The 27019-nt window shown below is 31.4% G+C and overlaps 1 protein-coding gene across 3 annotated transcripts; it reads right to left on the bottom strand.

Annotated features, from left to right (window-relative positions):
• Window positions 1-26965, bottom strand: LOC134728295 (histone-lysine N-methyltransferase SETD1B-like). Of its 3 annotated transcripts, XM_063592854.1 has the most exons (16): window positions 26801-26965; window positions 24199-24567; window positions 23684-23812; window positions 22930-23084; window positions 18023-18241; window positions 17222-17297; window positions 16545-16688; window positions 13112-13317; window positions 12080-12367; window positions 10516-11098; window positions 9788-9975; window positions 6239-6710; window positions 5067-5382; window positions 4057-4342; window positions 3240-3256; window positions 847-1052 (listed from the first exon to the last, which is right to left on the bottom strand). In XM_063592854.1, the coding sequence occupies exons 1-16, from the start codon at window positions 26817-26819 to the stop codon at window positions 1031-1033; spliced, it is 3489 nt and encodes a 1162-aa protein (XP_063448924.1). In that variant the 5' UTR covers window positions 26820-26965; the 3' UTR covers window positions 847-1030. The 3 variants fall into 3 exon arrangements, with proteins under 3 accessions (XP_063448922.1, XP_063448921.1, XP_063448924.1); XM_063592852.1 differs by lacking the exon at window positions 3240-3256 and having other exon boundaries at window positions 1-1052; window positions 9788-9966; XM_063592851.1 differs by lacking the exon at window positions 3240-3256 and having other exon boundaries at window positions 1-1052.
• Between the last annotated feature and the right edge of the window lie 54 nt (window positions 26966-27019).

Raw genomic sequence — 27019 nt, forward strand, 5'->3', positions numbered from 1 at the left:
TTCAATATTTTAGTTCAAAATTCACACTAATCATATTTTTTAAGTTATGAAATAATTGTTTTATCAATTAATTTTATTTAGGGTTGTTTGCTACTCTTGTTTTAAACGATTTGAAACAGATTCAGAATCCTAGCTGTAGTTTTAAAAAAATGAGGGGGGTTAGGAGGGGCCCTGATACTGAATACTGGGCTTAAAATCCAAAAATCCTGAAATCCCAGGCTTAAGAATATGAAATCCTGAGGTCCCGAAAAATCGAAAAATAGAATTCACAGATCCCGAAAGGGTCAATTCCGAAATCCCGAGCTTAAAAACACCTGATCCCAGGGTCCCAATAAAGGTCATATCCCCCCCAAAAATGTAATAACCTCCTGGCCTTTTTTTTCTTACTTTTTGAAAGACTAAATGTGCCTAGAATTATATCTAAAAAACAAGGACATGTTTTCTTTTTAAATTTGTTGTCTACAAACTCTCAATTTATCATAGTCTTAAAAAAACAGATTGTTATTTTGAAACAGAGGGACAAACAATCCTTTAATTTTAAAACTCCTATTTTCTATCATCATTTTGATGATGCAACTACCATCTAATTCCATTAATCTAAAGGGAAACAATCCAGTTATTTCTTTAAAAAAGAAACCTTAATTGGTTTCACATTTTCTTAATTTCTTTTCTAAGTTCTAGTGGAACCATGGGTTAGTTACAACTGAATGTAGATTTAAAACTTTATTAAACTTTGTGAAGAAAATGCTAACTAAATAAATAAGTTTTTTTAAGAATTTCAATAGGAAATTCCAATATTCTGTAATACACAAATAAATAAATAACATATACAGACTAGTCATTGTAATATGGACGGAATATAAAAACTAATTATAAAACTATGATGAAGTACTGCTAGAACGTCCCCCTGTAGGTGGGCGTGATCTCCGATGAGGTGAAGGACTTTTCCTTCGGTACGATGCACTGGTACGGCCTGACTGTCCACTGGATCTACCAGACTGCGGAAGTGGAGGTTTAGCACTTGTAGGAGTCATTCTTGCTGTTCTGTTGTCCTACAATTCATAAAGGGTTTAAATTAGCAGTCATTAAATGCATCATTTAGTCATTACCACAAACACACTTTAAAATTGTCATATTTTACATGGTAAATTCTGCATTCAACTTCAAGCATCACAAATTCACTGGTTTCTGTTGACTATGTTATTTTTTTACATATCAACGAGCTGGCCATTGACGTGTTAAAGTATAAACAATTTTCAATTTCAATTTTTGTGATGAAATGATTTTCATGAACAATTCTGGACAAGGACAATATAATGTTTTTATTTATCTATTTCCTTTTTGAAAATGATTTTGATACATTTATTAGACTTCATTTCATACACTTTAAATGCAACATTTTTAAGCTCATGCAGAAACACCAACAACTGAAAACTTTGATTATAATAGTCTAGAGTCTAGCAATTGAAGTTAACCAAGAGTTTAATCCATCAATATATCTAGGACATTGTTAATACTATATTTTGAAGTAGAACACTGATGCTTGGTTAATACATTTAAAAGTATCCCATGCTGGCCTGACCATTTTCAAAAATAAATACACTAAATATGGATTAAATTAGTGAGTTTGAAATGATTGACCGTTGTTTTTTTTAACTTTTTCTAAACCAAAAATCAAGTATTTTTCTAACAAAAGAGTGTAAGAGGAATATAAGTATAAAACTTGGGCTGAAAAATAATTTTTTGGTGAAATATAAATGAAAAGTATTTCAATGTGAATGTATATCCATTGCAATTTTTAGGTTAGATTAGAGTAAAATTTGATTTATATTGGTAGTAATTGTCAGTTGAGTTTTGATTATTTCATTGGAATTTCACTACATCACAATGATCATGGGTTAAAATCAAAGTTAGTGAAAAGTTAGTGCCAGTCATTCTCTAATTGAAACAGTTTCTCCGTCATAACTTTAAGTAAAAAAATATCCTTCAAATGCAATCTCAACACTATTTTGCCCAAAAACTTCAAATTTCAATGAATATGGCATCAAATCTAAACACTATATGCTTATTTGCTAAAATATAAGTTAATGCTCAATGATCACTTATGATACAACCACTATAATAATTTGGTAAACAGTCAGTTGATATCAGATGAATGGAAAAACGCATCACACAGTAAAGCATGTTTTCGCAAAGCTTGTTACCAAATTTCACGAAGTATTGATTTGTAGTTTCAGGTCTATTGTTTGTAACTGCGTATCATTTTAATTAGTTCTTCGTTTGTTGTTTTGTACATAAATCAGGCAGTTGGTTTTTTCATCTGTGTTTTTTTCACATTTGATATGTAGGGCCCTTTATAGCATGCTATGCTGTATAGTTTTACTCATTGTTGAAGCCCATACCTATTGTTGAAACATCTTTGTTATTTGGTCTCTGGATGATAATTTTCTTATTGGCATTCATACCACATCTCCATATTTATATAAATTTCATAAAAAGACAAACAAGGTTAACCAGTAAACACCCCTTTTATCATGTTTTCTGAGCAAAGATCTGTTATTATTTGAAAATCTAAGTATACTTTAGCATAAAAACAGAATATACAAGAAACAAAGATAGCATGGAAGTAGAACAACTGAACAGTTCACGAATAGAAAAGAAAGAAGCTAACCTCAATTCAAGAAAGAGATGAGCATATTTTTTAAAATTCATTTCTTAACTGACCAACTGTCAAAGTTTCATAAATCCAGGAAGTTCTGCCATTGAAAGAAATCAACTGTCTTACATTCAAATATGAATGAAACCACTTAAGCAAAGGTTTGCTTTCACAATCTTAAGTAATTATGTCTGTCTATTTTATAGGCATTTTGTACTGTCACTGAATCAGTCGTAACATTGCTTAATTCCTTTTCAAGTCAGTACATTTTATTACGTAAATATTTTGTCACTTTTTTATGATACAAAACTATATTCTAGTTACAACAGTATTTCAATATTTTCAAATTGTATTTCATTAATTTTCAAATAGATAAATTACGATTGAATATGGCATGCAAACCAAACTTGTACATGTACAATAGTATTTTCTATGCTAATTAATGTGATTAAACCAATAACCTTTACAGAAGAAATAAAAGATAAAGCTCCTTTAAAGAGGCGATACAACATTATAAAAACAAATACATATATTTCATGCTCTCAGTCTTAACCCCTAACCATGCAATGTTTTTACTACTTACGGAGAAATATCAGAATCCTGTTTAAAATTATATACTGAGTCAACTAAGCCGACTACATTTTCATTATTACAGATCTTCATGTATTTATATTGAAAAAAATATCTTGTTATTTCGTGCATTATTTCAATTAGAAATATTTTAAGTTTTATTGCAACATGACCAGTCTTCTCATCATTAAGTTGTTACTTCTTGTCATTTCATTAAATTTAAAAGATCTTATACCTTGTAAAATGTTTGGATGCAAATTGTTTGAATTTTAAAAGTTTTTTTGGCATAAAATCTTGGTGCTGCCTAAAGTTTTAAATTACTGACTAATTGTAAATTACATTTATATTTTTATGTGATAAATTAAGAATCAATGTGAAGCATTTGAATAGACTTACAATGTAATTATCCTTGAATAAACAATGGTGATGGATAGCTTTTAATGTCCAGAGTCAAATTCAATAGCAGACAAAAACAAATTAATGCGATATGAATATGAACCTGATTTATACTAACACCACACACTGAAGATGATTTTTTAAATGCTAGTTTACAATGTCAACCTTCCTGGACACATAATTTGGACTCTGAGCGTTCAAGTCATTGTTCTAACTTTTTAATGTTATTTCCTTAGCAGAGAGGCAACATCAACCATTCTAAAATCTTAGGATTTACCTGACCTGGGATGGACCCAGCAATCTTCCAAACTCACGGTGAGCACACCACTAGACCAAAGTTGTGGTTCCCTTGGATCAAGGTATTGTTAATCAACTATCTCTCTTGAAAGAGGATTGATATAATTTCTAACTTTCTAAATAAATAATTTTCATACCTGTGGAATAGAATGTGAGAGTGGTCTCCCCGATGGAGATTTAGATGGAGTACCAAATCCTTTAGGAGGAGGTATCAATGGCCCAGCTTGATCATCTTCTTCATTAATTGTATCATAAGACTGGCCAATCAATTCCATTTCTAAATCTTCACTCTCCAATGACTGTGTACGGTGGACAGGCTTTCCAGATTTTGGAGGACCTTCTTTTATTGGAACAGCATGGCCATTTATTTTTGGTGGTTCGAAGTCATCTTTTATTTCTTCATCCATGCTCTCATAAACCAATCTATAAATTATAGGAATATTTGAATAAATCATTTTAGGATTCTGGATAAAATTAGAATTAGAAGCTTTAAGGATTAAAGGTAGGCATGCACTCTAGGATAACCACTGATAACTATTGAATAGAAAATGTACACAAAATAGAGATCTCATACTATATATGTTAATGTGTCTAGATTCTGTGACAAAAAAGAAGTCAAAATTTTAAGCAAAGAAGTGCCATTGCTTTCGATCAGGCAAATTCATAAAATCACCATCACTCATTCACTGTATAAATTATGATATATGGAAATATGTTTAATCTGAATTAACACTTAACGTAGAAAAAAAATCTTATTTTAATCAATTTAGGGGTATAGCACTTGAATTGTTAATAATTTATTCAGTATACTGTATCCTTAGTTTTATTTATAATAGTCAACTATTTTTTTCATAATATTTTTTCTTATAAGCAGGAGCCTGTAATTCAGTGGTTCCTGTTTGTTTATATAATACATATTTGTTATACGTTCATTTTTTTAATAAGGCCATTAGTTTTCTCGTTTGAATAGTTTTACATTGTCTTATCGGGGCCTTTTATGGCTGACTATGCGGTATGGGCTTGCTCATTGTTGAAGGCGGTACAGTGACCTATAGTTGTTAATGTCTGTATAATTTTGGTCTTTTGTGGATAGTTGTCTCATTGGCATTCATACCACATCTTCTTTTTTATATTGTTCTCATCTAACCTTTGTTCATGCCTCTGAGGTGGTTGTTTGGAGAACTTTGGAGCAGGAACACCAGACTGTGCCCTTGGAGGTCGGGATGTTGCTGAGGGGGGTGGATGGAGTGGGGCAGCATATCCCCTGGGAGGTTCAATATCCATTGGTGGAGATTTCAGATCCAAATCTCGTTCCCTCTCCCTTTCTTGATCCCTTTCTTTCTTTTTTCTTCTCTTCTTCCTCTTTTCTGTCTTTCTATCGAGGATACTTAGCATTGGAGGTTTTGGTGCATTTTCTAATGGCATTAACATAGGTGGTGGTATACGTCTTCCTTCTACAACACCTACAATAATTCATTGTTATAAGTTGTTATGAAAAATAATAACTTAAATTAGTACAATGTTACATGAAATTTAAATATGAAATTCAGATCAAAGTTCCGAAATTTTTTTTTATAAATCTGTCTCCTTGTTGTTGAAGACAGATCTTTGGTGGTGTTAATTATATTTGTTCACAACTCATCTGAAGAGTTTTGATTGGCTTATGGACACATTTCTTTATATGTTGAAGAGCACAGTTAAAAATGCTCTATGAATGGTCCTGTAGCAATATCTAGTGGTTTGACTGCTGTTTATTAAGAGTTATTATCATTTCTTTTTATAAGAATATAATATTTAAACTTGGCATTGCATTATTATTTGTATACGGTTGAAGGCTGTACGGTGTCTGTTTCATTTGGTCTCTTGTAGACAGTTGTCTCATTGGCAATCATACCGCTTCTTCTTTTAGATATTATTTGTTAGTTCTTAAATGATACTTTCTAATTACAAACATGTAAAAGGGATTTTTTTTAACATCAGAATTACTATTGATTGTTCCAGCAGGTGTGTATGCAAGTGTCAGAATGTACATTTTATTTAACCTTGTCATACATACAAGTTTAATTGATTAAAATCCTCATGATAACCAATGCTGTGGATTCATTTATTTTCATGGGTACCAATTTTCATGGAATGAGGAAATCTTGCATGTTCGTGGATATTTAATTTCGTGGTCTTGCTGAACTATGCATACAAGCCCATGACAAATTTGGTATTCACTGAACATTTAATTTCTTGGTTCACCTGTTCACACGAAAATTCACGAAAATTGGTATCCAACAAATTATACTGAATCCAAAGTATGTGAATATAACAAACCTGGAGGTTTAGAGCCAGAATCAGGTCTGTTTGAATCTATTGGAGGTGGAGGGGATGGTTTCTGTATAGGTAAGTCATTGCTCTGACTGGACAGTGGTGGACTGTATATCTGATCCCTAGATCCAGGCTGTGTGGGGGACGGCGTTCTTCGTGGAGGTGGGCGTGGCTTAGGCATACTTGGTTGCCTTGGTGCTGGCCTAGGTTTCCCTGGCGGAAAGTTGTCAGTATTACTGTTCGATGGAGGATTGAAATTAGGGGAAATAACTCTTTGGTTAAATTTTGAAGGAGGCATTGGTTGCATAGATTTGTTGCCAGGGAACTCCATTGATCTATTTTTAGGAAAATTATCCTGTCGGCTATTTGGGAATCCGTCAGAACGACTTAAAACGTCATTTTGACGGAAATTATCCCTTCTATCATCTGGGTACTCGTTATAATCTTGTGATGAGCTTTGCTGTCTGTATGGAGGCTCCTATAAAAAGGTTTTAACAAAGCATTGTATTAACAAACATAAAAACAACTCTACTTAAAATTTTATTCTTAGACGTACAATATGTATCTTGATTGAGAACATGTTTACCTCTTAAAATACAATTTCAAGCCATCTACATTTTAGCTTCCACAGTAACTGAAATTAATGTCATCTATACAAGGAATAGACTTATTTTAGTCATAAATGTCTTTGCATACATTTCAACTTCCAATATTATACTTTCTACTCTGGAAAGTGAGTGTATAACATGTATAAACATCATTTATTCTTGGTCATCAACATTTTTTTATCTTAAGTTAGTAATTCATTGTTTATTGGGATTTACAATTTTTGTTATATTAAAGTTATATAAAAGTTTACATTTGCAAACTGAGTAGCCTTAATAAAAATTCATAAAGACATAAAGACTGAAAAAAACTTCTTTGGTTACATTTTCTGACATCAGACTCGGACTTCTCTTGAACTGAATTTTAATGTGTGTATTGTTATGCGTTTACTTTTCTACATTGGATAGAGGTATAGGGGGAGGGTTGAGGTCTCACAAACATGTTCAACCCCGCCGCATTTTTGCGCCTGTCCAAAGTCAGGAGCCTCTGGCCTTTGTTAGTCTTGTATTATTTAAATTTTAGTTTCTTGTGTATATGGACCATAATTTGCTATTGGGCTACGTTTCCTATAACTATAGAAAAGTGATAAAATGTGAATTACTGTAAGAAAAGTTGTAACTGCATCTAAAGATGCCATTATTTTTATCAACATACAAGTGTATGCTACTCATCCCTAGAAAAAAAATTAAAATATACGAATTTCAAAGATTCTACAACCGTATTTTTGTGTTGTTTCTCACGTTACTTTTTGCTTCCGAAGAGCATAACGCTGACTGATTTATAGATAATAGTCACCAGCAAATTCGTAACTTTTGCTTTCAAATAACAAAGAACATCGACCAATAAGAATAGTGAGAAGAAAATGCCGAGAACTATAAGTATTTATGTAGCAGATGTAAGAAAAGTGGCGTGATTTTTGTGTCCGATTTCGTAACGCAATTTTTAGATGATGTAATCTGCTTTGTTGTAATAGAATTCTTAAAAACAATATGCAAATATGAACTAACGCGAGATGTTCAAACAGGTAAATCCGAGATGATTTACATTCTTGTTTTGATCTTCGTAATAATTAAGTAAGAAAATTACGTTATCGTTATGCATTACATTTCACACGAAACAGAAGTCCAGTTATTTATTAAAATTGTTTTTGTCCTTAAGTTCTAATCATTTCCGGTCATACGTGAAACATGTGATAACGCCATTACGGCCAGATGTTCGAAATACTAGGTTTAAACATTGTTTTTGTTTCCAACGGGATGTTAGCAAACATAATCTGTAGACTTGTTTCGTCTTGTTTAAAAGAGGAAAATACAATTGTCAAAGAGATTGCGCTGGTGGTCTGTTATTTTTCTTATGTGCATAATATTACATACGATCCTGTGTGAAAATAAATGCCCAATGACTTGACAAAATCGATTTCATATTTGACAGACGTTAGAACACACTTCGTTTCCCCATAATGACGTGAAGAGTCCTTGGAAAAATCAATCAAAATTACGTCTCTTATCATTGTACCAATGCTCGTTGGATTGATTTAACTTCAGCAGTAAATATTACTGGATATTTTAGGTGAATAAATATAATTTAATAAAAAATACATGTTAATATACCGTTACACTTGGAATGTACAAAGTTGGAATCTTTGTCACAGTTTTTAATTAATATTTTTTATTCATGTTCTGCAAACACTTATCAGAAACGCAATAAACTTGTCAAAGGAGAAGTAAACTTTTACCATGCATGACTTGAAAGGAAGTACTTTATTGATTTTAGCCCACTAAAGTAGGTTAAAATGTGGAAACCATGTAGATGGTGTACAGGTCACAAGTATCACATTGTGCCTATTTTTAAAGATTTTAATTCCAAGTTAAAAGTTTTTTTCTTTACTGGATTTATGGAATGTTACATTGCCAATGATTTGGAATAAATTGTATATAACTGGAATATCAAAACCAAATATAAATACATTTTTTTGGCTTAAACATCAAGATACAACGATTATGGTATCCTGTATCAATGAAGAAAATATGGAATATTCTGAATAAATTGTACTAATTGTTTTCAAAACAAGCACATATTTAGGAGTTTTATAATACTGTTACATTTAAGATGGATTTTAAGAAAAAGTATACTGTTCAGATTATTTTAAGCAGATTTTGCAATAAAATAAAACTAAAAAAATGCTTTCTGTTTCTTATGGTTTCTTGTCAGTTTTAAAAAAAACTTTAATATAACATTGAAAATAGATTTTAAATATTAACATGAAGCAAGTAACACTAGTAATGGTGTTTATTTATGCCTTTTGAATTATAATGTGCAAAATAAAGAAAATAAAGATTGGTTTCCTGTTTGGTTTCATGTAACGTAAACGGTGAATCAAAATGTATTAATTTTTTCTCGAAAAAACTCAATTGTTCCATTCATACTATTCTAACACCAACACAACCCACAAAATAAAAGTTAAAATTTTAGAACTTATAAAAAAGGATACAAAAAGAAAACAAAGGCCGAATACCAAATTATGGTCCATATTTGGAAATTGGTATGGCGTTCATTATCACTGAACTAGTATATATTTGTTTAGGGGCCAGCTGAAGGACGCCTCTGGGTGCGGGAATTTCTCGCAACATTGAAGACCTGTTGGTGACCTTCTGCTGTTGTTTTTTCTATATTCTAGTTGTTGTCTCTTTGACACACTCCCCATTTCCATTCTCAATTTTACTTTCATAGAGACTTTATAAAGAGTTAATCCTTTTCTAGCTAATTTTGCAACAATTTAATTTCACAATTCTCAAAGTTTCTTGATGTAGTTCAGTAATGAAAAATCAAAGTTTTGCATATTAATTCATGAGGATTTATATTTGAAACAGTTTTCTACTTTAAAAAAAAAAATGCTCACAAAAATTTATTGGTTAACTTTACACATAAGAAGGCTAAATTACAACATACCAAAGGCTGTGCATAGGATTTCTGTTGATTTTTTCTAGGTGGTGGCCGAGGATGGTGCACTGACCCACTTGTGTCTGACCTCGTATCTGACCTCCGTGATGTCATGGGAGGACCTCTCTCATCATCCTCGATATCTGATACATCCATTCCACCAACACTGACATTATCAATGTCATCGTCTGGATTGGCTAAAAATAGAAAATATTGATGTCCATTATGATCCATTATGGAAATATTTTCTAAAACATTTGAAGTTTAAGTATTTTATTATTTAAAAGCACAAATGTTGCAAAAGGCTTATGAAATAGAAATGATGTTGGCAGGTAAAACAAAATGAAATCTAGAACATGACTTAAAGATTAAGCCACCCAAAAGATTATATTTCTATTTTTTTTTATTTCAGATACACCTGTATATGAAAATAAAATGTGTTATGATTACCAGTGAGACAAATATCCAACCAAAACCAACAAACAAGAATGTTAACAACTTTTCCAGCAAATTGTCTTGTCTTGATAATTAAGATACAATTAAATGAGTGACTGCTTTTATAAAATATTTTACAATCAAAGGACAATTTAATTATAATAATATACTTAGTGTTTTAGGTAAGCAACCTAGATAAGTTCTAAACTCCCCATTGTTGTTTTTTTTGGGCATTAATCTAAATTTCTTTATTAAATTATTCCTTAAACCTTGAATTACTTACTAAACCTTGAATTACTTACATCTATTATCATCTTCCATATCGACATCATTAGGTCGGTCTAGCACTTCATATTCAGAATTAAATCTCCGGTCGTCATGTCCATCCCCAGTGGAATTTAATCGTCTATTAACGTTTGAATGAAATCCACTATCAACAGTTGAATTAAAACGACCATCTGCTGAGTCTAATCCTTCTTCAGAATTAAACCTATTGTCTCTAGAAGATTCAAATCTATTGTTCGAATGGTGTAATCGATCATCACTTCGAGGATCAACTCTATTGTCTTCTGTCCGCCTATGATCATTGGGATTGTCAAATCTATTGTCTTCTGTCCGCCTATGATCATTGGGATGTTCAAATCTGTTATCTTCTGTCTGCCTATGATCATTTGGATGGGCAAATCTATTATCTTCCTGCCGCCTATGATCATTTGAATGGTCAAATCTGTTATCTTCTGTCCGTCTATGATCATTGGGATGGTCAAATCTATTATCATCTGACCGCCTATGACCATTTGGATGGTCAAATCTGTTATCATCTCTCCTTCTATGTTCACTAGGTATTCTGCCATCTGCAGAGGTTTGCCTGGGATTTAATGAAACCTGCAAAAATAATTATATAAAGTTTTGAGACAAAATACAACTGCGTACACAGAAATACATACTTTGCAGCAAAATTGAATACATACATAAACTTGATAAATCCGGCACTTCTACATGTTCTTTGCAGTTGAAAACCCCTTTTTAAGTTGTTTTTACGCTTCCCTGATTTTAAATCATTGTACTTTTAAAACATACGCTTTCCTGATTATAAAACATTGTACTTTTAAAGCAAAGCAATCATTTGAACTCAGATGTGCATACCTAAAACAAAATATGTCTCATTATGTACAAGTAAATCATGCAAAAGGGTTACATTTATTCAGATTTTATAAAGTTTTATTTGACATACCATACCTGATAAAGAAATTACAAACATTTGAACTTTGCAAAGAATCAAGCCATTAAAGTATTACTAAGAGATAGAGCTTAAAATTTGGCATGAAAATAATATGGGTTACTAAGGCAACAAGAAAGCAACAAGTCTGTCAGAATGATAAATGGCTGACCTGTGTTAAGAGAGAGCCATTTCTCTTGCACGTTACAGACACACTTGTAGATTTCTAAAAAGAGCAGGCTTATGTCGCGACAAGACAGCACTCACACCCGCAATGGGGAAAGGGATTAATATAAGTTGCAAAACGTGTTTCCCAATCCACTATAACTAAATATGTTTAACCTAAGAAACCAACTGATAAGGTAGTACCTAACACTACAGGGAGATAACTCTGTAAAATCAGCTAAACATTTTAATTACATTGTGTTGTAAAGGGAATATTAAGCTTCTCAATGATCAAAGTGGTGTAATTTTTATGATAAAATGGTTGGTTCAAAATTTTTGAAATTTTTATTTTTTTGTTAAAGGGTCAAAGTAAATATTTTCACAAAATTTTATGAAAATTAAACGAGCCAAATTATTTTTGGTGAAAGTGTTAGATACCACCTTAATGGTCCATTCAACTACTGTAAATCTTGATAACAAACCTCTATTCTTTCATTTGTTCTCCCTGTTTCTCTCCCTGGTTCCCTTCTTGTATACTGTTCTCTATTAGAATAGGAGTTAGGTCTGTCACTTGTTAAGGATGATCTCCCTTGTTGGAGATCTCCACCAGCACTTATAATAAGTCTTTCTTGGTCTGCTGGAATGTAAGAGCGCCCTCTGTCAGGAGAAGTCAAACTATGGGATCTTCTGATTGGATGTCTCCCTGTCCTTGGTCGTTTGGGAGGATGAGGTGGAGTAATTGGCATATTATCAAAACTGTCTTGAGTATTCTGAAAAAATATAAACTTCAATTTAAAATAAGCTTCATAATGAACTGACTTGTTTTCCAACATGTATTTTCTTAATGATACTCTTTGCATACACTTTTATTTTAACAAATACCATGGCACAAATACATCACTGATTAAAATTCAAAGTATGTTTTCTCTTAGCTTACCATTCCCAGAAATCATATGTCTATAAGACACATCTTTGTTTATATATTGGATATAATATATTCAGTTGCCAACATAAATCTTCTGTGTCTGCAATAGATGCCAAAAGGATTTAACCTTCAAATTTTTCAACTACTGAGAATTCATTATAATTTGTCTGATACCAATTTTCATGGATTTCGTTGGTACAGAAGAACCACAAATTTTTAATGTTCAACAAATTATAAATTTTTTAAAGGAATGTATGCAGACTTTTCCAAAGCCACAAAATTGAATAACTACAAATATGCAAGTTTTCCTCCAACAACGAATAATGGTACCCACTAAAAACAAATGAATCCACAGTATACTGTAAAAGCAGAAATTTTGGACGAAATTAAAACCCCCATGAACATTCATATAATATCACTTACAATTAAGGAAACCACGTAATTAAATCCCCATAAAATCTTATAGAGAGACCAAACCACAAAATTTTAACCCCCCCCGAAAAATTAATGTTTCTACAGTATTCATTAAACAAAGGTATAAAATGTATGCATATTACATGTACTAGCATGTACTAGCATGTTAACTTACAATCATGTGATCATAATCATCACCGTTCATGTACCCGTTTAAACTGCCAAGACTCAGACCGAGGCCATTAGGTAGAGGACTTGTGGGATTACTTTTTAATCTCTGTCTCTGATGTGACATTATAATCAACTGACAATAATGTAACTGTTTATTCTTGGCGTAGTCCCATGGCGAAATGTTGAACTTATCCCTCGCCTCCAGTTCAGCTGAAACAAGACATTAACAATTTTATTAAATTAATAATGCAGCAAACTGAAAGGTCAAATTTTAAGTGAATAGTAGCATTGTAATTCTCTTCTTTCATTGAAGCAAACATGGGTTCTGATCATTGTTGAAGGCAATACAGTGACCAATAGTTGTTAATATCTGTGTCATTTTGGTCTCTTGTGGAGAGTTGTTTCATTGGCAATCATACCACACCTTCTTGTTTATATTATTTTTTTCTGACGAAATTCATTCTGACTGAAATGTAAGCTTTGGCCGAGTTTTAAAATATATGTCAATAAATTGACATTTTATGCTGACCATTTGTTATCTACAATATTTGTATGGAAACCTGTTATTGTTTTTTACAAATGTTCACACATCCACATAATAATGTGACTTGTCATTTACATTCTATAACTTATAATCCTGCAAATACTCTTTTAAAACTTGTAACGATTATCACAGGAACACTCATCTCATTGATGAAGACCTTCCATATACTGATCAGCCACAAATGGACAATGTCTTATGACAGTAAAATACTTATTTTTAAATAATAGTATTCATAAAAACAATTTGAATATTTTTAAAACAAAATTATTCATATTACTGATCTACATTACAAGATGTGTAACATTCCAGTCAGAATATAATATGATTAGATTCTTCTTTTTTCTTTCATATTTAACAGGTCGAGAACTCTAGATTTTCTGACGTCAGAATATATTTGCATAGTAATTTCCAAAACACAAGGCCAATATGGCCTTGAAAAACTGACCAATCGACTCAATGAACTTCAATGCATTGTGGGCTACTACGAGTAAACTACTACTTAAAACACGTGGAATTAGTGGGAAAACAGTCAACTAATATATTGTCTGGGACTCTTATTTTCAATGTTTTTATTCTGCAAATATATTTAATGTAAAATATATAACGTAATCCTCAATTTGCATGCTCAGATTAAAAAAATATTGTTTACTGGCTTCAAGATTCGACTTTCTTTTTCGCTTTGCAAAAGTAGTTGAACCGGTTTTGTGCATTGTTATGAATTGAACCTGCATTAATTTCACGACATGAAACAGTGAATTATCCAATGAAGTGAACACTGTCAAGTAAGAAAATCATTTGAGTTCTTTTAAACCGGTATAATGTCATTCCAAAATCATTTCTGCCTAGAAAACACAAAAACTTTCATTGAAACACTTCTTTCTGTACTGAATGTGTATTTTTTTTTATCAGGACCTGAACTAAAAGTAAGAACATCTTAATATTCAGTATGCTAAAAATAAGTGTTATGAAAGCGGCAGAGGCGGATCCAGCCATTTTAAAAAGGGGAGGGGGTTCCAACTACATGTCCCCATTCAAATGCACTGATCGCTCAAAAAAAGGGGTCCATCCCCCGGAACCCCCACCCTCCTGGAGCGGGTACGGTATATAGCTCAATTCATTTTTTATGTTTCATCCATTGATAATATCCGTTTGTTTCTAATTTCATCACAAAATATACCTTAGAGGTTTTTTTTATCGTTCGGCTGCTGTCCTGTTGACATATGTAAAATATCTCCAATATCAAAAGTTTCTGGACCATAGTGGGTGCCATATTACCTATTATTTTTTTTTTCTAAAACGTGCTTTGTATATAGAAATAATAAGATGAGGTATGAGTGCCAAAATGAGACATCTTTCCAACAAAGACATACTTCCATATATAAGCAGTCATAGGTTCAATACTGAAAAATTAAGTAAGCTATAAATGACCAAAAAATAACTTGTGTAAAACAATCCAAACAACAACAAACAAAAAACCGGCCCAATTAAATATATCAAAGGAGAAGAAATCTATCCCATCAAAAAAAAATATTGTATAGGAGCCTGTATTTCAGTGGTTGTCGTTTGTTTAAGTGTTACATATTTGTTTTTCGTTCAATTTTTAGTTTGTTATATACTTAAGGCCGTAAGTTTTCTCGTTTGCAATTGAATTGTTTTACATTGTCATATCGGGGCCTTTTTTAGCTGACTATGCGGTATGGCATTTGCTCTTTGTTGAAGGCCGTACAGTGATCTATAAATATTAATTTCTGTGTCATTTTGGTCTCTTAAAAAATTGTGGACAGCTGTCTCATTGGCAATCATACCACATCTTCTTTTTTTTTTATCATAGGTCCAACCCTGCAATTTTCACAAAACATATAAAATTTTCCACCTTGTCGCACATACATATGGATAACATTATTACAGCTTATTTCCTAATGCATGTAGACCAAAACTTTGGTTAGCTTGCTTGCTTTGTTTGTATATTGTACAAAATATAAAATCTACAAGTTAAACTATGCCTATATATATATGATATATTGTTTAAAGATGTCAATATTTATTTAGTTTTAAGCTTGTATAAACAACTATACAAACAAAGCAAGCAAGCCAACCAAAATTTTACTTTGCAAGTATAAGAAATCAGCTGTAATGATTTTTTTTTTAAAGTACGAGCCTGTTAAAAAACGAACAAACTGAAACTACAGTTGCTGACTTCACTACCTTGAAAACAAAGGGAACAGCTGACAAAAATAAATACTTCTTCGCCTTTTTTTACGAACACAAAATTCAAGGATCACACATTTGCCTTTAATTATCTATACGAAAATTGCTGTACTCGTGAATATTGGCACTGGCTGTTATCGACGGCTTATTCTTACACTAGTAAGTTTTTCTCATGGGTAATTGTGTTTTTCGCTGTTGTTTCGTTGCTGTCTGGTAGACGAATACATGAAATCTCTGTGCCATCATCAGACATGTTAATGGCTATATATCGGGTATTTCAAACCCTGTTTTCTTCGCACAGAAACAACTCTTCGTTAATCTGAGCATGGAAGTAATACTTTATATCACGAACTATAAATGAGGATACACAAAATGAAAAACTGAGCGAAATTGTGAATCCCGCATTGCACGAAAAAATGTGTTGTATTTCAGTAAATAACACGTGTTCTTGGTTGATTGTAAACACGTAGTAGTCCATCATGCATTGTTACTCATTTAGTGGATTGGTCAAAAACCTAGGTAAAAATAAATTGCGTCACATGTAAATAAACAATTACATGTGCGAGAACATAAGTATGCTAATTTATGCATTTCTATATAAGGTAGTGGTCCTGACCTGTTTAAGCAATCAAAAATACCTATACTGTATTTTATTTGTCTGATGCATAACTACAGTATTTATTACCTCCCTTGTCCAACAGATAATTAACGACGTCACCATGACCACCAATGGCTGCCAAATGTAACACAGTTCTATCTTGATTATCTCTGTCGTGCACACGATTATAGCCTCCAATCTCAACTATTATCTTGCAAGCTAACAGGGAACCTATTAATTAAAAACATTTTATAATTGATGATAATAAAAGAACAAATGCTATAATGAAATTCCTTCACAACTATGTATATGGCATTAAAAGAGACTGTAACACCACCTTATTCTATATGTATGTGCCTGTCCCAAGTCAGGATTTTGTAATTCAGTAGTTGTCGTTTGCTGATGTGTTACATATTTGTTTTTAGTTCATTTTTTTTTTTACATAAAATAGGTTGTAAATTTTCTTTTGTCAAATTGTTCTAAATATTTGATGAATTAAAACAAAACATCAATTATTTTATTTCTATATATGCATGTGAATTGAATGCTTGGTTATATGTTACAATGTTGATAGTGCACACATTTTTAATATAAAGCTCATCCATGCTACATACAAAATGTGCTCCAGTCAACAGCAATTTTCTTAGTTTTTAAGTAGCGATGAAATGAAAGAACCAATAAGTAGGCAAGAGATATCAATTGTATGAAGATATAGGACTCTTTAGCAATGTTCTATATAACATTTTATATACAAATATACTAACCCATTTCAGCAGCTAGCAGTAATACTGTTTTGCCATCTTCATCTTGTATAGTGGCTGTTTCTGCTGTCAGTAAAGTCTGAAATAAAAACAGTAGTAGAAAAAATAAGTGCAACAATTTTGTATTAAGAAAATGTTTAATTGCTTGATTGACTGTTTGATTATTGCCTATTTCATAATCCTAGTAATAACATGAAGGGGGGGGGGGGGGGGGGGGAGAAATGTTCCTCAATATATTTGCTTTATGCCACCATCACAATTCTTGTCAGATGGTCAATTTCAGTAAGCATGGTAAGGTGAATATGACATCCTTAAAATTACCTTAATGTCATTTTGCCCATTATAACCTTACTTTAAGATATTTTTGCTCCAAGAAAATTTTGAATTAGCAAAACATTAATTTTTAATTATGCACAATATTATAAAAAAATGTTTTCTTCAGTAGATTTACCAAAAAATGTTGTTTTAAATGTATCTTAAAATTATAAATTGAAAAGGGGAAGGTGTCAAGGAGACAACAACCCCAGCAGTTATACTAAAAGCAAAAGTTTAATGCGTTTTTAATTTCACTTGTTCTTCAATGCAGATGACGTGTTATCAACAGCACAGGTGTTTGAAATCCCAATAAGAGAAGCACTACTGTGATAGTCGAGTTTGGCATATTTTTACCCTGTTATTGCTAGGATTTCAAACATCTGTTTCGACAGGTACCATATTGCTTTGATAAAGAGTATATTGTTCCTAATCTCTTAACCATCAAAAGAATCCCATTCAATCTTATTTTAACTCAGTCTTGTGACAAACCTGTAAACATTCCAGAGGTTCTGTTCTTCTAATAGACCAATGCATCCAAGTCCTTCCACCATTATCTCGTTCAATTCCATCATGTTCCTCTGGGCGGAAGGATCTTGATGAGGTCAATAGTTCAAAATGTTTAATATGATCCAGACGACATGCCCACATACATGGTGTCAATCCATCTTTGTCTCTTACATTGACATCTGCCTGGTTGGCTATCAAATACTGAAAATATAAGATATATATCGTGTAATAAAAGAAAAAATTAAAACAACAAATCTACACAATTCATGATCAAGTCATTTAAACCTTATATAAATATATACAAAGAAGTTAACAATTATAGGTCACTGTAAAGTGACTGTATAGCCAACAACAATTCAGCAAAGCCCCTACTGATAGTCAGCTATAAACCTGTTTTTGCTATATGTTTTCTGTTACTTTGAGAATTTGGAAAGATGGTGTTCTTCTGTTTGATCATTGAAATATTTATGTTCAGTAAATGGTCTATCTCTTTTTTCAGACTGTGTGTTGCCCAAATAGAGATGTCTCATGGTTAATTTAACCATATTTATTTATAGTTCATTGGGAAAAAAGTTTTGCAACTGATATAAAAATATTAATCCCTTTCCACTTTGTCTCGTAGTTATTTGCTTTGTGGGTTTGCTGTCAAATTGATATATACCCAACATCTCCTTTATTCATATCATCTTATATAAACTTTTGCTGTACATGTATGACATTCAGTCATTCAAATTTTATGTATACCATCACAAATAAAAGGTTTTACAGATATTTGAATTTAAAAAAAGAAATTTTAATGTTTTAGAAGTCAATTACAACCTTGTACAATACTGTAATGTTATCAGAATGAATTGAATATTCATAAATTTTTCACCTGAACAGGGTATGATTGATTATTATATATAAGCTGTTGTTATTTCCATTCAATATCTAAAATGATAAATTGAATTTCAAATTTCTGTGGCACTGATTAATTTTAAACATTCAAAATATGGCCAGTAATATTTCTATTATAACAATATTAAATATTTCCAGACTTGTGACATGGATAAATAAACTTTTAATTAATCGTGGATTTATTAATCTACGTTTGTAATATCATTTAATGGGGCTTTAAATTTTCCTAACTTGTGACCGGCACTGCTCTTATTATTTTTAATATTTTTTAATACCCTTTAGACCGTTATACATTATGTGTTTATCAAATTTAAAACCTTGTTTATTATGTTTAATTTTACAAACAAAGCTTTTAACTTCCTCCTTGCTTCAAAAGTTACAATAATAAAGATTAAGACTAAGTTCTAACCACATTTTGAATTATACAAGAAATGTCTGTCTTTTTATTACAGCAAATCCTTTAAACAGTTAACTTCAAGGTGTTAATAGTGACAATAAAAGATGATTGGAGTTTTTAACAACCTTGCCTGGCTATACAGCCCTAGCACAGTCGGTTACAAAAAAGAATCACCTTTTCAATGGGATTTAAATTAATAATCACACCATCAGTTTCTAATGAGGCAACAAACAACATGAACAAGAATAACATTGTCAATGGGGTGCATTTGTTTTCTCCATAATTATTTAGCAATACAATGGCTTACTTTAAAGTCTTTTAAACAACAGTTTAACGACAATTACATGAATTACATTAATTTCAAATCAATAAATATTTCTTAAATCTCAATTATTTATATTTCAAAAATTTTATTATTAGATTTTAATTCACAGTTTGGTTGTTAGGTGTATTATTTTCTATAACAATAACAATTCATCATGTACACATAATTTTATTATAAGTGAATTGGATTAGATTAGATAATCTAAATTAATCATAATAGAGAAGTACCAGCTAATTTCATTACACTACAAACAAGATTAAAACAGAAAATAGATTGAGAAAAAACAATTCATGCATAAAATAAATAAAGATTAAACAGAATAATAAAGGTGACCAAATTTTTTGCCTAGGACCATGATGTCTCCAAAACAATAAAATTTACAAAATTTTGCTTTTTTCAAAAGATCTTCCAGGTTGACATCTTTCTTGTATAAATAGAAACTCAAATTATATTTTTCTCCCCATCATTCCTGTTAAACGATTACACATGATCATTTAATGAAGATATTGGCTCATTGTCTGATAATATCCCGTATCATACAAATGTCTTATTGTTAGATATGGTCATTGACATGGTTTAAACACTTGACACAAATAGTACCATTTAAATAACATAATTATAAGACCATATCTATCTCAAGGTTTAAATACAGTACACCTGCGCTAATTCATATATATTGTAGCCAGCAAAATACATTTTTGGCTTGATATTCATAATTCATTTGAGATGAACGTAATGTTTTATAAAGTTTGATAGGATTCCAAACTATTAACATATACATGAATTTGTTTTGAAAAGTTTACTTTTACCTATTGAGCTAATAAAACTTCTGATTGAAAGTACCAAAACAATATATATCTGGCAATTTTCCAAAGGTAAACTGGTAGAAATTTTACTTTTATCTTTTTAAATGTCATTGAACATTGAACAAAATCAACATTTAACAATCCTTAGACTTTCAAGTTGGCCCCTTCAGATTCCTTACACAGAAAATTGTACCTTTTGTGTAATACTTTACAAATAAACAACATTCAACATCTTTTCATACATATTTACATCACATTACGTGTATTTAATGGCTTACGTTTCATGCATTTTACAAGAGATTTAAATCTTCAGGCAATTGTATAAATACCGGTTTTCAAGTAGAGTTTTCCATACTTAAGATGATTTGTTTATTTGTTACTGAAAGTATTTCCGTTTGTGACATTTTTCCCACACAATAGCTACTTGACCATGTTGACAAGTTAAAGTACTGCTTTACTTCTTCACATATAATTTGAACATGTACATTTTGTACATCATTTTCACAAAATTTACAAAGGATTTTACTGTTTAATGAATGAAAAAATTAACATGCATGTATTCAAGCATTTTGCATGATTGTTTAAATTACATTTTCTTAAAAAAGTACTTATTTTCTGTACATTTGGGATTTTACATTTTATTTAAAATGTAGTAATTAACAGTTTTTATTTTTATTTATTTCAAACACATGTACATTGTACAAAGATATATATTATACTTGCAACATATGAAACAGAATTGATCAAAAATAATTTTGAATTAGACCACTGAACAACATTGCCTGATTGAATAATGTTTGGTATGAATCCAATGATCGCCCAATGGGAAATATTTCATGAACATCAATTCTGATATGACAAGAACACATTCAACATGAATCCTATGATCGTCCAATGGCAAATATTTCATGAACATCAATTCTGATATGACAAGAACACATTCAACATGAATCCTATGATCGCCCAATGGCAAATATTTCATGAAAATCAATTCTGATATGACAAGAACACATTCAACATGAATCCTATGATCGCCCAATGGCAAATATTTCATGAAAATCAATTCTGATATGACAAGAACACATTCAACATGAATCCTATGATCGCCCAATGGCAAATATTTCATGAACATCAATTCTGATATGACAAGAACACATTCAACATGAATCCTATGATCGCCCAATGGCAAATATTTCATGAACATCAATTCTGATATGACAAGAACACATTCAACATGAATCCTATGATCGCCCAATGGCAAATATTTCATGGACATCAATTCTGATATGACAAGAACACATTCAACATGAATCCTATGATCGCCCAATGGCAAATATTTCATGAACATCAATTCTGATATGACAAGAACACATTCAACATGAATCCTATGATCGCCCAATGGCAAATATTTCATGAACATCAATTCTGATATGACAAGAACACATTCAACAAAACATCGATAATATTCTACAAAGTGAGTAGACCAGAATATGGGACTCTAGATATAATTTGGTTTATCACTGGGCAAAGAGAGTATGTTTAGTAGTGGCAGAAATCGTGCCATGCGAATATGTAAGGACCCATGTAAAGATTCAAATGGATGTCCTCTCAGTATACATCTAACAGACTACAGCTAGATGGAAGAAGTTTATGTGATTACATTCCTATACCCCATTCAGCAAAATTTTCATTGGGGAACATTTGTTTGTGTGTTAGTTCAAGTTACTCAAAAACATCAAAAGCACTATGTTTTGTAAGGGTACATGTAGCTAGACTATCAATATGTTCTTGATGCTGAATGGTTTAAATGGCGGTATGACACCTATTGAGAGCTCAAGTCAGGTGCCTTCTAAATAAAAAGAAAATCAAAGACTCCTTAACAACCGGTATAAACAAACAGGAGGTCAAGGCGTTTGTCAAGTATTAGACTCAGTTTCTTGGCTACTACTCATTTTGGGGTCCTTTGTAGAGATTTTAGCCAGGAAATACCCATACATTTTCAAATCTATAGAAAATTTATACTTGATCATCCAGTATTAATCCTCATGATTACAGATTTGCTTTGAACCCCATACACTGTAACAGTAATGTCAGTAAATGACAAAAACAAAAAAATGTTACAGTAGTTTTTCCCAAACCCTTGATCCCATCAACAAAGATGATTGTTGCTTACTTACACATTAAACCAGGAAATGAAATAAATCCGATGTATTTCTTACATTGTATTATCCTTGTCCGAGACTTACTATGGATTCATTATTATTCATGGGATACAAATTTTCATTGATTTCGTGGGTAAAGGTGAACCACGAAAAATAAATGTTCAACGAATGACAAATTTTCTAAAGGCTTGTTCAGAGACTGCTGCAAAACCACAAAAATACAAGATTCCCTCAATCAACAACAATTGGTACCCACGAAAAATAAATGAATCCACAGTAATATATCTAGTATCTCAATTTACCTTAAGACATTCTGTTGTCTTTGTAGTTACTGCCCAATGTATGGGTGCTCTCCCTTGTGTATCTTGGATAGTAAAATCTCCCCCACACTGAAGCAACAAACTTAGTCCTACATGATTACTATCATGGCAAGCTTGGTGTAAGGCAGTTGATCCATCTGAAACAATATTTGAGTTTACATTTTAACTTATATTTTATACATGTATTACACAATTCTGATACATGCATAGCATGGTGTGTTTAATTTATACCTCTTGAATGAAAAATTGATTTATTTACAAACCACCTTAAAATTTGTTGTACACAAGAAAACGCACAGAAACATTGTACATGTATTCCATTTAAAAAAAGTTCTATTAAAAAGTTCAAATACTGTAGTACCTGATATTACATAAACAGAAAGCTAGTTGTTTCATTGGCAATCATACCACATAGATCTTCTTTTTTATATAACAAAATTTAAATAGAACTTGTGAATATGTTTATCTTACAGATTTTTCTTCAAATTTGATATGCAATGCCGGGTCAAACTTATCAACATGCGTTCATAAATTATGACATCACTGATATGACCAGATCAAATTATCTAGAACGGGTCAACACTGCAATTAAGCAATGTTAAGTACAGCCTAACATGCCTTTACAATTCTCTCTGTATTGTAAATATATAAGTGCATTTTGATCATTCTGATGTACATATAACATATTTATTAATTATTTCATAAAATACCATGAATACTGTTTTGTTTAACTTACCATGTGCTGAAGTGTTTACTTCACAGCTATTTTCCAATAAGTGATGTAAAATTTCCATGTGTTTAAAATGTATAGCATAATATAAAGGTGTACGTCCAGTGCCATCTCTTTCCTCAACATGTGATGGATCTGAAATAAGATATTTAAAACCAATATAAAATTATAAGCTCACCATGTTATTAGAATAAAATAGGTATCTGTTTGCATTACCATGATAACTGGTACAGGAAAAAAAAAGATGTAATGAGTTATCTCCCATAGCTATATAGTGTTTCTAATTGCTTGTCTTCAATAGTTGCATTTACTTTTCATGAAAATCAATGTTCTTTTACTCTTTTATGCTACTGATAGGAATTCATTTTTTTTTGTAATGTATGTATACATATATAAGGCATTTGTGAGATGTTTATTGATTGGATGGAAAAGTACCACCTATAGCTACAAGTAAGAATGTACCAGTCAACATAATTAAGATAATGAAATCCCTGCTACACATTATAGAATTTAATATTTACCATCAGCTATCAATTCTTTTACAGTGTGATAATCTCCTTGTTTTGTAGCATCAATCAGGGGAGGTAACACAGTTATGTTCATACTTTCGTCTGTCCTTACACCAGTTATATTTTTTATACTGTCTAAGTTTAGCCATTTCCATTGAAATTTGTCTGGTGCATCCACAAACGGTGTCATGGGACTTAATCCCCTTGCAGTTAGTGATAAAGTTGTTACATTTTTGTCTTGTGATCGATTCTGCAGCTGGCGATAGTATTTCTGTAACTGTAGCAGTGCTAAATTTAGAACATCCCTGAGTTCTGCACATTCTGATTCCTCATTCAGCTTCAGGAGAAATTCATGTAAAAAGGCAGCAGCCTTTTGAAAATCTATAAATAAAAGAATAATTTTTGTAACTACATTTGTATTACATCCAACTGTTCCACAACATTATAAATTCTGGTTAAAACGTTTCATGCACCATGCCCTTTTCCTCATTTTGTAGCAACATGCCTAAGATGGATTTCTTTAACATAAAATAAATGTCAAATGGCTGATATTATGTCCATTGATATATATATAGTTGTGGAGCCAAAAAGGCCAGTTCAGTTTTTTATGTATTAAATTTTTCATCTCAGCTTTACATTCATGATGTTTAGTAGGTATTTAATTCAACACCAAAATATCACGAATATCCCATCTAATCACCATACATGAGTTTTTAAATTGGGTGCTAATTGCATGAATTGCAAATGTAATCATTTACATTTTACAGCTGACTATGAATCAAGGGAAGAAATCAAGTCATAAAATACTCAAAAACAAAATGAAAACTAAACATAACAAAATAATCTTATACTTACTCATCAACCTGACTCATGTGTACAACATGTACAATGTACATGATGTATATATGAATGTAGAACAGAAAGTCACAGGAACACGGCTTGTTATTTAATAGCTCCATTGTGTCAAAAAAGGTATCCTTTGCATGATTAACATTTGATATATTTTTATTTATCAAGGCTTATGAACTATTTCCTTAACTTAAAAATGAAAATGTAATGAAAAGAAAATATTTCAAGATCTCTCTCTTATACATGTTAAATGTATATACATGATATATATTCAAACAATTGTCAACAAATTATTTGTGACTTTTAATCCTATCAAATTTGTGATTTTATTTCCTGTGACTTTCTGTCCATTTACCGTACATTTGTATAAATATATATTTATACTACAGCTCAGGTGAATTTTTGCTTTGCCCAAGAAAATGTTTTTTTGTTTTTTTTGTTTTTTTTGTTTTTTTTTTTTTTTTCAATGTTTTATTTTTTTTTTTGCTGTTATTTTTATTTTTTATTTAGCCATTTATTTCTTTTGCTTATGCATTACCTTTGCTATAGCTGCATGCAGTCTTTTGTTTGTGCTTAAAGTGTTTAAGTTTGCATGTGCTACTGTTATATAAATACTATGTGCTACTGTATATGTGCTGATATTAGACATTTGTTTTAATCTATCTTGCTTAGCTTTTATTCTGCATGTGCTATCTATGTATTAATATATATATATGTGCTGTCTGTTTGCATGTTTGTGTTGTATGTGTGTCTGATGTTATTACATGTATGTTTTGTTTATTAATATCAGTCGGTTAAAGAGCTCTTAAGAGCTCATGTTCATTGTTATTATGTATATATATGCAACCCGACTTTAAATAAAGATTACTTTACTTTACTTTACCACCCGCCAACAGTGGGAGTGGGCACTTGGTGGGCAAAATTTCTAACTTGTCCACCTAAAGCAGTGGGAATGCAATTTCTTTTGTTTAATCAAAAGACTGGCAAGTACCACTACGTGTTCAGTCAATTGAAAAAAGCAGATTTGTAATCATTATTTTTTACAAAAAATGATATTATAGGTGGACATGGGTGGGCTGGAGGAAAAGCAAAATCCACCAAGGCTGTTGTGTTCATGAAATTTAAGAACTTTATTTTCAATAGGGAACTAAACATAAATGAGATAAATAAAATATAATAAATAATTAAAAATTGAACTCAGGACCCTTGTAAAAAAAATATCTGTGATATCACACTTTAATTGGGGGTCTTGATTGACAAATAATAAAATTGTTGTAAATTGTTGTTGTTGTATTCAGGGAAAATATGCAGAGTTAAAAATAATATATACAAAAATAATACACTTTAATCTCAATCTTATTATTATTAAAACCAAAAGTTAAAACGACAACTTGATCTTCAATGATCTTTACACATCAAATTTGAAATAAATGAAATAAATAAATATACAGAAATAAATGAGATATTAGTTATCTGGGAAAAAAATTGATGAAGAACAAGGCTGAACATGCTGTTGTGAGGCACAGAATTGGGTCAAGATTCTAATTTGGTTACCTCAATTACTACAATATATGACTAGCTTTGTTTCACAGTTTTATAATCAGAAAACACTCTTATTAAACAAATGTATCACATGTTTTACTAAATGGTATGAAATCTAATACTGCATGCAGTGAATTATGCTGTTCACAGTTTATTTATTGTTGTTATTTTGTCAACAACTTAAATTAGCTAGTAATACTACTAGGTACGGTGCAAAACTAACCTTTTCGTTTTATAGTCATGATCCAAGTATAGTAAATTGAGCTGCATGAAAGTATAATTTAAACTGCGAAGGACTGGGGGAATTCTGCGTATCCATTTGTATACAAGTTATCATCAAAACATGTTCACCCCATTGTTGGTGCCCTTCGCCGCCATTAGTTTACAAATCCCATCATGCAACGGGTCTGTATCCAGACAGAATTTACTTCTATGACTTTCA

This window comes from Mytilus trossulus, chromosome 8 (genome assembly GCF_036588685.1).
Source record: "Mytilus trossulus isolate FHL-02 chromosome 8, PNRI_Mtr1.1.1.hap1, whole genome shotgun sequence".
Classification (NCBI taxonomy): Eukaryota; Metazoa; Mollusca; class Bivalvia; order Mytilida; family Mytilidae; genus Mytilus; species Mytilus trossulus.

Coding starts and splice junctions, on each gene's coding strand:
- LOC134728295 (XM_063592851.1), bottom strand. Junction 9,976..10,515: donor TATGGAAGATGATAATAGAT/GTAAGTAATTCA, acceptor TTCTATTTTTAG/CCAATCCAGACGATGACATT. Junction 4,343..5,066: donor CCTCAGAGGCATGAACAAAG/GTTAGATGAGAA, acceptor TATAATTTATAG/ATTGGTTTATGAGAGCATGG.